The sequence below is a fragment of the Larus michahellis genome, chromosome 6 (assembly GCF_964199755.1).
Source record: "Larus michahellis chromosome 6, bLarMic1.1, whole genome shotgun sequence".
Lineage (NCBI taxonomy): Eukaryota > Metazoa > Chordata > Aves > Charadriiformes > Laridae > Larus > Larus michahellis.
In genome coordinates, this window is record NC_133901.1 from 54,930,089 (window position 1) to 54,943,507 (window position 13,419).

The 13,419-nt window shown below is 41.1% G+C and overlaps 1 protein-coding gene across 1 annotated transcript in view; it reads left to right on the forward strand.

Annotated features, from left to right (window-relative positions):
• The first annotated feature begins 2,836 nt into the window (after window positions 1-2,836).
• TNKS2 (tankyrase 2) overlaps window positions 2,837-13,419 on the forward strand; it is a 32,362-nt gene continuing 21,779 nt past the window's right edge. The window contains exons 1-6 of the mRNA XM_074590555.1: window positions 2,837-3,115; window positions 9,224-9,448; window positions 10,410-10,505; window positions 10,820-10,856; window positions 11,166-11,241; window positions 12,570-12,664. Of these exons, the coding sequence (XP_074446656.1) occupies window positions 2,914-3,115; window positions 9,224-9,448; window positions 10,410-10,505; window positions 10,820-10,856; window positions 11,166-11,241; window positions 12,570-12,664 (731 nt within the window). The 5' untranslated portion in view covers window positions 2,837-2,913. The remainder of the gene's footprint in view (window positions 3,116-9,223; window positions 9,449-10,409; window positions 10,506-10,819; window positions 10,857-11,165; window positions 11,242-12,569; window positions 12,665-13,419) is intronic.

The following is a 13,419-nucleotide window of genomic DNA, read 5'->3' on the forward strand; positions in this document are numbered from 1 at the left end:
TAAACTCTTTAAGCACACTTCAAAAATACTTTCATGTAACTATTAGGCCAGGTCATGCCACTATCGTAAATGTGCTGCCAAGGCAGAGGCTATTGGTATATCACAAATTACACTAAAAAAAAAAGGCAACTAAATGTTTTGAAGCTGTTACTGGCTGAGCCTCTCAGGTGGTGCTAATAATAGGTGGGTTATAACACCCCTCCACACACACGCTTCCTCTAGAAAAATCCCTACCACGTATGTTGGGTGGAATCTGGCATATATTTCAGCTATGGTTTTCTAACCATACTTTTGTACAGAACACTGAAGGAAAGCACTGAACTTTACAGATTATTTTCTCATAAAAGAAATGTAAAATAAAAAGTAGATTTATACGATGTGAATCTCAAAAGTCAGTGTGAAGGCTCTTAATGCACCCATCTTAAAATATGCTGTCTTCGACTCACTGAATTCTAGACTAATTGAATCCTGCTCTTCCAGTGTAATATTTTTAAAAATTATTTTCACGGAAACCTGCCATAGTTTTATTCTCAAGCTATCAAGAAGCCATACTGGAAAAGGAAGTCAGGCTACAGGTAATTTAGAATAATAGTATCTTTTTGGTATAATGATGTGGAAAGAATGTGGAGTTTGTTCATTTTAGATCATGCTCTTTATAACCCTGCTCTTGTTCTAACTCTGTGTTTTGGTTGGGTTTTTTTTCCATTCACATTTCATCATTGCTTTTGTCAAGGAAAGAAACACAGATAGAGTTTACATATAGTGAGCTAGTGAAAAATTGTTCTTAACATTTTTAGAAGATGTGGGGCGTAGGATGTGTTTGTATTTCCACAGGTATTTGTTCTTCCACGGACACAGTCCCTTCTTCAGCTTCGAAATGGAAGCAGCCAAGTTAATGCATTTGCTATTCCTGCTGAAGGCCCGAAGAAGGGTTTATGAACTCAAAAGCTTGTATATTTTTTCCAGCTATGCTAACGCGGCTAATAAAAGATACAAACAGCAGCACTGCAGATCTCGTTTTGTCTGTGGAGCTGGCACGCAGAAAGGGCAGTTTTGGTCATGTGTACTTTGGAGATGTTGTGAAGGTCTGCGATGGCTGTAGGCCCACGAGCCACGCTTGATGACAGTTTATGCTGGAACATCATGGCCACATGCAAAGCAGGGGATGAATTATGTATGTGTGACAAAGTTGATAGAGGGACTCTGGTCATAGCCTGGCTGTTCCCTGGCCACTGAGCACAGCCTGTAATTTAAGTGGTGATGGGGAGAACAGCCAGTGGGATGACAGAAAATACCCATGACCAAGGTATCACGTGTTTGTCCAAGCACACGGTTCCTGTCCCTGGGCTGGCTGCATTCTTCTGTCCTGCTTCAGCTACGCGTAAATTAGTAAACTAAGCAGCGCCAGGACACAGACACTGGACGTTGACCTGTTACTGTACCACGGTTTTGGCCTGGGACCCCTAGTAGTGTCCCCCAAAAAAATGCTGGTCACTGTTTAGGCATTAGCACAGACAAGGGATGGGCAATGTGGCTGTAGCTGCCTTGTTTCAGAGACAAGGATGTTTAACTGGAAGTGACTAAACTGGGGAAATTACCAGCTGCATCTCTTTCCCGGTTCTTAGGCCATTTAATTTACTAGTATAATAATAGTCTGCAAGTTCAATCCAGTTTGGAGGCACTTATCTTCCCTGCCTTTGGACCAGCTATTCAACTACCTTGTCCAAAGTAAGTGTTTTATTATGGCATGAGTGGAAAAATACATTTCAAAATTACCAAATGAATCCTGTAGCTAGTCCCACGTGAGCTCAGGCTTCCCCATCAACTCGTTAGGCTTACAAGAGGGAAACAGATACTCCCTGTTCTCTTCAAAGACCTTGAACTGGCAAAGTCAACCAACCTTATTTTCTAGTATCTGTTTTCTGAGATTAATAAAGAACACTACGTAATTTATATTGTATAATTTCCATTTCATAGCTATTATGCACTTAATTTTGAGCAAGATACTTTGGTATGTAAATAACTATGTAAGGATTTTGACTGCATCATTAAGTTATTAGCACCAGAACAGTCTTACATATTTTACAGCCAAAAAAAAAAGATAATCCCTCAATACTTGTCACCTCCTAATCTACATTTAATTACTGTTAAGCAGGAAGGGGACATTTCTATTCTTCTGGGACAAATTGCTAGCTCTGCGTTTGAGTTTTTGTCCTACAACTCTTGCCCTAAAATGGGGCTCATTGAGGACAAACCACGCGGGCAGTATCTTCTATGTTGCTTCCTCCCCAACTTTGCGAAAAGCGTACTCAAAAACTGTTTCGTATTAACAAGAATCCAGTTTCAGCTCTCTAACGCAGCAGTAAAGGCACCCCCGGGGCGCGGGACAAAGGAGGACAGCAGCGTGACACGACAAGAGCTTCGTGTAGTGGCACTGGCCGTTAGGCCGGGACCCCCTCGGCTCACGCACACCTCCCGCATCCCCGCCTCTAGGCCCCAGCGACAACCTCTGGCCCCGGCCGCGCCTCCCAGAGCACAGCGGCAACACCGCTACTGGGGCAAGGGCCGGGCAGTGCAATGCAATGCGACCCCGTCAGCTCCTCGACAACGCTCGAAGCGTCCCGGAGGCCGCAGCAGACACACGGGAGCCGGGCCGGGGCCCGCCCCGACCCCCCGCCAACCCCGAGGCACCGTCCCCACTGCGCGTGCGCGCCCCAGCCGATCAAGGGGCGCCTGCGCGAGCGAGTCCGGCGGTGCTGGGGTTCGCTCCGCCCGGATCCCTCCGCCGCGATGCGCCGGTCCCCTCGCTCCGCCCAACGGCGCGTGTGGAGGGGGGCTGCCGCGCAGGGCCGCGGCCTGTGAGCGGGGCGGCGGCGGGGGCTGCTCGGCTGCCGGCGGCGGGCCCGGGCCGGCATGGCGGGGCGGCGGTGCGCGGGCGGCGCGGCAGCCTTGGCCGAGGCGCCGGGCTGCGGCGCGGCGGCGGAGCCGGCCCGGGAGCTCTTTGAGGCCTGCAGGAACGGGGACGTGGAGCGGGTCAAGCGGCTGGTGCGGCCCGAGAACGTGAACAGCCGGGACACGGCAGGCAGGAAGTCCAGCCCGCTGCACTTCGCCGCAGGTACGGGCCGCCGCTACCGCCTCTGCGGGGAAGGGGGAGCCCGGGAGGTGGCCTCGCCAGGCGGCAGGCCCGCTGCCGGGCCGCGCACCGCCGCCTCCCCCTCGGCGCTGGGCCTGGGCCGGGCCGGGCCGGGGAGGAGCGCTGGGTGCGCGGTTCCCCTCAGGCCCCGCCGCAGAGGGTGGGCCTGGGCGCGGCGAGGGGGGGAGGCGGAAGCACCGGCCGGCTCCGGTGTGCGTCCGGCAGCCGGCCCCGGGCTGCGGCCGTCTCCAGGCGCAGCGCCCGCCCTGGCGTGGCTGATCAGCTGTCCCGAGCGCTACAGGTGGCGTCCTGTTAATTTTTAAAATAAAACAAAATAAACCTTAGCTGGTGTTGAGGACATCTGGAGCGAGGTTTAGACTGTTCGTGTTGTGACATGTGTGCGCTGACAGGTGACATACGTCCCAGGTATCGTTTCCATTGATGTCAGCAGGCCTGCTCGTTTTCAGAATTTTACCCATGAAGGGTGTCTGTCAGATAACGCCGTTTCTAAGCTTTTTGCATTCTTATCGTTAACAAATAGACTTCGTTAATTCGGGACTTAAATACGCAAACAACTGACATCACAGCACAACTGCTTTCGCTGGCAACAGGCTAGAAGATTCTATCCCACCTTTTCAGACAAAGACCTGACTGTGACTGTTGTTTTCATGTTGTTGGTTTTGATTTGATTGTGGCATTAGGTGTAGGACCCCAGGGCTGGCAAGCTGCAGAAGACAGTACCTGCTTTTCATCTGAAAAAACATGGATAGTAATAAAGACATTTGTTTCTTCACTGAATTGTTTTTGAAAGGGTTTTTATTTAAGGTGTCTTTTCCTCACATTCAGTAGACTTAACGGGTCTAAGTTCTTGAAAGCCTCTTCAGGACAGCTGCGTTTCACAGTTTTAAGAAACTTGATCAACAAGAGAGCCCAGGAGGCTTTCTGTTTCCTGTCAGAGGAAAACAATTTTGTAGCTATCTTTTTATGTGCAGCAGTCCTGCGTGTTCATTAATAAACTCTGGACTTCTAAAAAAATGAATATGTATTACAGCATTTTGGAGAAGCGAGGGGGTTTGGGGGTTTTGTTTCTTCGTTTTCTTTTTATGCCTAAGGAGCTCCTCGTGGAATACAGTGATCTAGTTTATCTTTCTGGACAGGATCGATCTGTCTTGACTTTAAAAAATGGAACTCCAGATCTATAGAAAGCTTTTTATTTCAAAAAAGCATAGCAATAAGTTCACATACTTGTTAGACTTCTAATGATAAATAGGTATGGGAGAGGCCATAGCCATGCTTATATCTGCTTCAGACGTGATAGAGAAAAATTAATTGCACTTTTCACAAGGAGATGCCAAAAGTTTCTGGTTAACATGTGACATAAAATATTCGTATAATTTCTTGATTTAACGCTCTGCCACTGCTTCAGGTAGAACTCCGCTTTTGTCAGCATACCTGCAGTAGACTCAGTGTGAAAGATGGACATAAGTAATTCCTGGATTTGGGGGTTAGTGTTTTTGTTTTGTTTTGCTTTTCCGCCATTATTTACAGTTGGAGTAACACTAGCTTCTTTTGTCTTCTGTCTCTAAAGGAGTTACATTCCAGGAAGTAAAAGCAAAAGTCCACTGTATTCTTGCTTTGTTTAGCCTAGGTGTGTATTCTTAGAAAATACATTATGAAACTTCTCTGACTAGTTTCACTCAGTTTCAAGACTTGTTTTATGGAAGAGGTGGAGCTGAAATATGAAGACAGGTTTTGTGTTGCCCTTTTTGCTTTTTTTAGTGGCATTCTGGGACCTGAACTTGGGTTCTACCATTTAAGTCTTTCCAGATTTTACCTAGCATTTTAAAGAAATAAAACAAATTCCTCTTTTCCATGTGTCATTTTGTAAATGTGGCTTTTAAAATATATTTTAAAAAACACTGCAGGCTCTCCCTGGGCATGTGTCGTTACTAGAAGTAACACAAATTGGGATCTTGGTGAAGGTTGCTCTTTGGATTTTGTAGTACACAACTGTGTGTGTTGCAGACAAGTTGTATTGATGCTTAAGTCAAGAGCTCACCACCCTTCTCAACATAATGGGCTCAGTGCTAAGCTGCATATGCTTCCTCAACTCAGGCCTCTTCATCACAGTGCATGTCAAATCCAAAAGTATTACAAGGTTTTAGGGACTTGGCAGGAAACAAAACGCCCTTTCTGCAAACTAAAATTCATCGAGAAAAGTGAACACCTGGGGCAGGGTAGAAAATTTGGAGCTCAGGTGTTTCTATTAGCTTTTCATCCTGTCAAAATTAGATGAATGTCAATTATGACACGACAGTGGCTGTAAATTAAATAAATATTTTTTTTAAAATTATATACAGTTACAAGTTTCTGTTGTGATTAATATTCAGGATTTGTCTGGGAAAAGTTTGTAACTTTTCGGGGAGCGAGTGCAGCAAGCTACTTAGCTGTCATAGATGGTGGAAAAGTGTCAGCTGAAGGCCCTGAGTAGCACTTCTGCTTTGCAAGAAGAAATAATGTGTTCATGATGATGAGATGGTTACCTTGCACAATTGCAAGTTCTAATACCATTCAGTTGGTGTTTTGAGAGAAGCTCAAGAGCCAAAAAGAAACACTACCCCTTAAAAATTACAACGAGGAGGGCTTTTTAAGTGTTGAAATTGTTTTTGCAGCAGTGGACTAATGGCAAAGAGGAACTGTTACAGTAGGTAGTGGCTCCCTCCCCTGTGTCAGCTGAAAATGACAGAGGAGGGAGAGACCATCATACAGAGTTTGGCTATCTCCTCTGTACACATACATTCTTTAGAAAATAATGAGAAAATACTTCCTCTTTCCATATATGGTGCCCTCTTGTACAGATGCTTCCACAAGGAAGTAAGGAATCCCTGCTGTGCACTCAGTGCTGAAGAGAAGTTACAAAAATTGGTGTGATGCAAACGAGGCCATCTCAACATCCAGATAACTACAGGTAGTTTAGGGGTGTTGCTCTACTTAGGGTGTTTTCTGAATGGATGCAGGCTTTGTGCAGAGAGAAGCTATGGGTTGCTCATGAACTGTATCTGATTGAACCTACGTACTAAATAGAAGGTATCTAGGTGAATTCTTTATGCCTATAATGAGGTTTACTATAGCTGATTTTCAGTTATGGTATTGATTCCTGCTAAGGTTGGCAGTTTACATTCAAAAACATGGCTATACATCAAAGCTTTGAGGGACAGGAATGAGTGATGTTTAGCTGCCAGACATGTAACTTCTGGACAGAGAATTTGTTCGGAGGCTTTTCAAACGTAACTAAAGCAGTTCCAGAAAACATTTTTTTGGTACTGAAAGAAGATGACACCAAGCAGTCTGTCATCAAATAACAGCTTTGGTGATGTGCTTGCAGGACTCTGCCACTTCTAAAAGGTCTCATCCGAGTAGATCCTCGAAGAATTCAGCAAATTTCCAGTATACATTCAAACTAGAAACGGAATTTTTTGAAATTTTGACGATGTAAGAAAAACTCAGGAGGGCATATTTAAGAAAAATAACAATATTTATAATATTTAGTTATGGAAGTGGAATTTATTTAAGAATGAGAAATAGGCTGCATATAATTTACTATATAGACAATATGGCTGCATGGCTATATGCTGTGTAGGTACTGGTATTTTTGGCACCAGAAATATGCATGCATATGCAGTGAATATGGCTTGCTGTGCCTGTGCAGATAAATTGTTTTTGCATGGACCGTAGGTCTGATCCAGTTCTCACCTCAAGTGTGCTGAGCTCCCGTTCTCTGTTAGGGCAGGCAAGGTGCCTTCTGTTAATTATAAGGTGGGTAGCTGTAATGTGGAGACTTGAAAGCAAATTTACTGTACAGTACGTGGTTCTATCGAAGTCAAGGTGCTAGCAAGCTAAGATTTGTATTATTAGTAATGTATTTTGGAGAATTGGAGCACATTGCCAGTATAATCTCTTCACTGTTACTTGAAAATACCTTGGAGTTCATTCTGGGATTAAAAATTTTCCACATAAAATTATTTTTATAATAATCAGAAATCTGTGGGGAATGTGGGAGGAAAGACAGAATTTAACAAAGGCTTTTCTGAATACATTTCCTGGCTTTGACTTGTACAGCTTGTATACAAGATCTCCTCTCAGCAAGTCGGATCCCGAAATTGCTTAATAATGGCAATGTTTGGTTTTTGGAGCTCTGAATAGTGAAGGCAAAAGTGCTTCTTGCTCCAGGATATCAGTTGCTGTCAGTCTGGGAGAAGGATTTACTGAATGATCAGGTTCAGTGAAGAACACGCTATGAAAAAGTTGAGTTGCAACTAAACTAAAATGTTCAGTTGTAACTAAAATGCTGACACTTCTCATATGCTTCTGTGACTTTGTTGTGGAATGCTCTGTGGTTATCAGGAATGAACATCGTTTACAGGTTATGGTTGCAGGGACTTACACCTGCCTACATTCCATGGATTAAATTTGCTACAATCTGAGTATCACTGGTGTTGGCAACTGTGTGATGATTTGGTCTGAATCAAGACTTGATCACCACCCATTCTTGATCTCTTCAGGAGTATGGTTTGCAACTCAGAGAGGTTTAGATTGGATATTAGGAAACATTTTTTCACTGAAAGGGTTATTAAAACATTGGAATAGGCTGCCCAGGGAGGTGGTGGATTCACCATCCCTGGAGGTGTTTAAAAAAACGGTAAATGGGGCACTTAGGGACATGGTTTAGAAGTGGCTTTTGTCAGGGTAGGTTAATGGTTGGACTTGATGATCTTAAAGGTCCCTTCCAACCTCAACAATTCTATGATTCTATTTAAAGTAAGGAAGGCCAAGTCCTGCACACATGGGTTATCTCCCAGAAGGTACTTGGCACAAGTCTGATAAATACCAAAATATGGCTCTTACCTGCCCTAATAATCCCTGAGACCCAGAGACCTTCATGGCACTTTTGAGAGATTTCTGTAGGCAGTGGCCTTTGGAATGTAACCAGATGGGCATGACGGCTACCAGCAGAAGTCCTGAGTCATTTTGTCCTCTTGCGAAAATATTAGAGACAACATATATACAGTTTGATGTCCTCGTTTATTTGCTCTTATAAAAATGTGCAAGATACAGCTGAAATTAAACAACAGTAGCTATAGAATTGGCTTATAGGAACAATTACCTTATTTATTATATGTTCCTAGCTCCAAGTGTACGAATGGGCATATTTTTTTGCTGTCTACTAACTTCAGTGACAGGTTTATAAAAAAAGTGCCTCGGAAAGTATAAGAACATTTTTGTGCTTCAGTCATGATCAAATTTTTATAATCGTTTTAGGCATCACTGAAGATAGACATTTTGAATATCTTTAAATTATGGTTGTTCATGCTCTCATAATAAATTTCTTCAATAGAGAATGGTCTCAGATAAACTTCTTATGTCCCTAAGGGTTTTCTTAAGTGATCATTTCAAAGATGGAAACTGTGTGCATATTGCGTTAATTATTCCGTAGAAAGCAAATAGCCATGCTTCTAATTTTAACCTGAAAGCTGTGCTGCTTGCTTGGTTTTTTTTGTTTTTTGTTTTTTTAAAACAAGTGGTGTGTTTCCATAAAATACTTTTCATGTTATATGAATCTTTTTTTAAAAGCTTAGAATATGAATTGTACATGCATTGGCTTGTAGCCAGTTTCATCCTTACTGCTCCCGGGTCTCATCTATTGGTCCATTCACAGACTGGCTGTGGGTTGGCAGAGCATCATACAAAATATTGTTTGATTTAGTAGTCATATAAAATGACTAAAAAGGAGGTTTTGTTATCAGTGTTTTCTTCTTTTTGTTATGTTTTCAAGAAGCTGTTGACTCATGGGAGTACTATTAAGATATTCATTGTTGCAGTAATCTTGAATATTATTTTTCTACTGATTTTAATCTAATTTTAGGGGTTTCAAAAATAGCCTTAGTGTGTAAATGCTCCTTTAGTAAAGAATGCCAGTTGTGATTGTTACTTAGAGTGGTTACTGTTAAGTTTGTTGTTTTAATCTGTATATGTGGGACAGGGTATTCTCCTATTGCACCCTGACACCTTTCTTCCCTTTACCTCTTGCAGGTTTTGGTCGGAAGGATGTAGTTGAATATTTACTTCAAAGTGGTGCCAATGTCCATGCGCGAGATGATGGAGGCCTTATTCCTCTTCACAATGCCTGCTCCTTTGGTCATGCTGAAGTTGTCAATCTTCTTTTGCGACATGGTGCAGATCCTAATGCTCGGGATAACTGGAATTACACTCCCCTTCATGAAGCTGCCATTAAGGGCAAGACAGATGTCTGCATTGGTAATTTTCTCCCACTCTTCCTGTGACTGACTCATTTCTTTTCACTATGAAAAATCAAGAACTTTTTAAAGACCATTTTTACTCTATGAAGCTATGGCTGGTATAAGGATTAAAACTAAAAATCTTTCATAAACTTAAATTCATATGCCAGTTTTATAAGAAACAAGTTTTTAGATCTGTTTTTGATTATTGCCAAGTTCACATTGACGTCATGAGGAAAGAACTTTAGAGTGACATGATAGAGCTAGGTTCTTACCTGCTTCAGCCTAGACTCTTACACTGCCTGTGTGTAAGCTCACAGCACAGTGTAAAGAGCAAAACTGGTTGTAATAATGAATCCTTTCTGTCTCTCTGTGTAGCAGCCATGTTAAATTCATTAAGGATAGGAGCTAAACTTCAACTATGTTGACTACTTGTTTTGCCGACACAGTTCTTAAGAGTTAGGAAGAGGTAGAAAATTAGATATGTGGTCAAGAAACTAATTTTTTGATTGTGTGATTTGCTCTCATTTACTTTATTAAGGAGCACATCTGGAGAGTTTTATATATAACATTGCGTGTTTGGCCTCAATATGTGTGCAAGATGCATGGCCTGCTACTGATTCATACGTAGGGCATAGTCACTTGTGGATTTGAGGCAGCATGCGCTGGAGCTGATGTGAAGTAGCTACTGGTTTTTGTGGTGTGTCAGTCACAGTCTTTCAACTGAGATCGCCTTCTGCCCGTCTGTAATTGTTCCATTTCTGCTCTGCTTTTTTCTCATAAAATGTGTCTGGGCATGTTTCACTAGTTAAACTGTTCACAGATGACAGTAAGGAATTCTGACATTAAAAATTTGAGAGGGGAAGTTAGGATTGGTAACTGGATGTTTCTTGTGTTGCTTGTGGCTTACAGTAATGATACGTCACAGAAGCCTTGTCTTATAGAATTGTTTTCTTATGGGAAACTTTGGCATTTTGTAGTACTGCTGCAGCATGGTGCTGAACCAACCATCCGGAACACAGATGGAAGAACAGCTTTGGATTTAGCAGACCCATCTGCAAAAGCAGTGCTGACTGGTAAGTGATAATCCTTAGATTACGTTATGACTAATAACAGTCAAACGAATGTAAGACAGTATTTTGGGTTTTGTCCTCCTGATGCTACTTCAACTTTTCTCTGTTTTATAATTCTGTGTAGAAAATCCCATATAGCCTTTATCTTAGTCATGGGATGTGTTCTGGATAAATAGTTTGTTGTCCTAGGTCAGTAATGGGCTGTCAAATTTTTAGCACTTATGTTCTCTAAAACTTTGGAAGAGGAGGAGAAGTTGTGAACTTCACGTATATAGATTTTTATTTAACAATTAAAGAATCTCCCTTTTGTCTTCCAGGTGAATACAAGAAAGATGAACTCTTAGAAAGTGCGAGGTATGCATGTTTGGAAGTTATTTGAAATTTACTTATATTTTCAGAATTGTATGTAATGAATATACGTATTGTCTTTTGAGCTGGCATTTCACCTAGGTGCTAAGTTTTGGCTGTTATCTGTGAATAAAGCTACAAAAATAGTAACATAAATGTATTTTTGCTTTCCCTTTAATGCTGACAATACAGAAGTGAATGTATTACTGCAGAACAGATTTACTAACCGTTATAGCAAGGAAAAATATAAAAACATAATAAGGCTCTAAAAACTGGAATAAAAATATTTTTCCCATTTCATATCTTGTTTTTCAGGAGTGGAAATGAAGAAAAGATGATGTCTCTTCTTACACCGTTAAATGTTAACTGTCATGCAAGTGATGGCAGAAAGGTATTTTTGTTTAAAATTTGATTTAAAATTAGTTCACTCTTACATGTTTCACAGTGTTTGACCAGATTTTAAGAATGTTAAACATAGGATCTATCTATTTTCTTTAATATATATGGGAAAATAAGATTGTACCTCTCTAGCAGCCAGCTAATTTTGTGTTTGTTTTTTAACCTTAAAAGGATTGTGTAGGTATTTCCATCTAGGAGCAATTAACAAACACCATTTTAATTGAAACTACTGCTTGACCTTCATATCTGCAATGATAAAAAAGGGAGGCCTTTTCATAGATTCTTCTTGCTATCACAAAGAGATACACACAGGCCCCTCGTTTGCCGTATACCCTAGGCAAGGTATTGCTGCTGTTTCAGGAGCAAGCTGTTCGTCGCTATAAGCATTGATAGAGAACTACATGAAAAATGTTCAAAATCTCCATTCTAAAAAATCCTGATAGTCTTCTGCCCGTAGCCTACCGAAAGTTCAGATTATCGAGTATCAATTTTTGGCATCCTCATTCTCATTAAGTATGCATACTCATTCACTTAAGTTTTGTTCGAATGAGTTGCCCTGTTTAAGGCTTTGTGGTGAGATACTGGGATCTCCAAAATGCCTATGCATGTCTATTTCCTCATCTTCTAGTTAGGAGACTCATCCTCTAGGAACTGTACAAACCCAGTTCAGCTGCTGGTTTGTAAAGGAAGAGGATAAGATTTCCTTTCGTTAATATGTAGCTCTTCCTTTGGTGCTGCTGATGGGTATGCTTGGGTGGGTCTACTAGGAAAGATCGTAGAGCAGTTACCCGAGGGCTCTGTGGAAGCTGAGAATTTTTAGAAGAGAAGTTTAAATTTCCCTCACACCCCACTGACTTACTACACTCAAAGATGTGGATAACAATCTCTGTTGAGAATTTCTAAACTTAATCTATTGATTGGCAGGGAGACCCCGTTATAATTTAGCAGTTGTCGTTTATAATTGCCATGTTATTTCCCCTTTCACAAGGGACATAGTTTGTCCCAGCAAAGTATTCGTAATTATGGTAGGCTAAAAGACAAAAATGGACTGCAGGACTCAAAAATCTTTAAAAAGGGTCTTCATTGCCAAAATGTATTATTGATGGAGTAAATCCAGGATTTGTGTTTATGATGACTGCGATAGTCAGTAAACAATGAACATAGTTATCAAATGTCTGATTCAAGCACTTTGTTTTTTAATGTTGCAAGTATTTTAAAGACTTCGGTAATTAGTACTGTTAACAAGTTTTGAAAAAAAATAAATATAAAATCGACCCTTGATTTTGTGTTACTGATTACTTCTGTGTTCTGTCATTTCAGTCTACTCCTTTACATTTAGCAGCTGGGTATAACCGTGTAAAAATAGTACAGCTCTTACTGCAACATGGGGCTGACGTACATGCTAAAGATAAAGGGTAGGTTCACTTTTTCCTGTGTTCAGAATAAACAGAATTTGTTAAAAATTAAGATGAAGTAAAGAATAGCAATACTATTTTAACCATGAAGAATTTCTAACTTGAGACCGTTATGCTATCTTTAACCTTTCTCTTGTGACAAAAATGCAAAGTGTATGGGCTTAAGACTTGTGATTCAGTAGAATCCAAATTGAGCTGACCATAGAACATGTTGCCTTTTAGGTATCACAAGGAAAATTATTATCTTTTGTTTAATAAAATACATTCATACACCACTGTGAAGTCAGCAAATATTTTGACGATTGAATCAATCTTAATTTTCTTTCTACTTTTAAGTTTCTGTGCTTCTTTTTGCAAATAATGTGATAAAAATTGAAGATTTGTTTCCCAGTTTTTATTTGGACTGCATTTTCAAGCATCTGGTTGTCACGTCAGGAAGTGTTGTGAAATATAGACATGCTAGGTTTATTTAGTTACATAAAATATAATGAAAACCCTGTTTTTCAGATCTGTATTTATGTATGTTAAAGATTATGGAAAGCAAGCTCTTATTCCTTCTTTTTCCTAGGATCACTTAACATCTACATAAATAGCTGCCTGATCAGACAGCTTTAATTGTCCTGGTGGGGTTGGAATTCACACTTGTCATTTCTTCCTTACTAGCCCAGAGTGAAAAAATTCACTGTGGGCAATTTCTCGCTTGCTCCGAAGACCCCACTGGGTTTGAGAGAGTGTGAAGCTGGCTTTAAAATGTC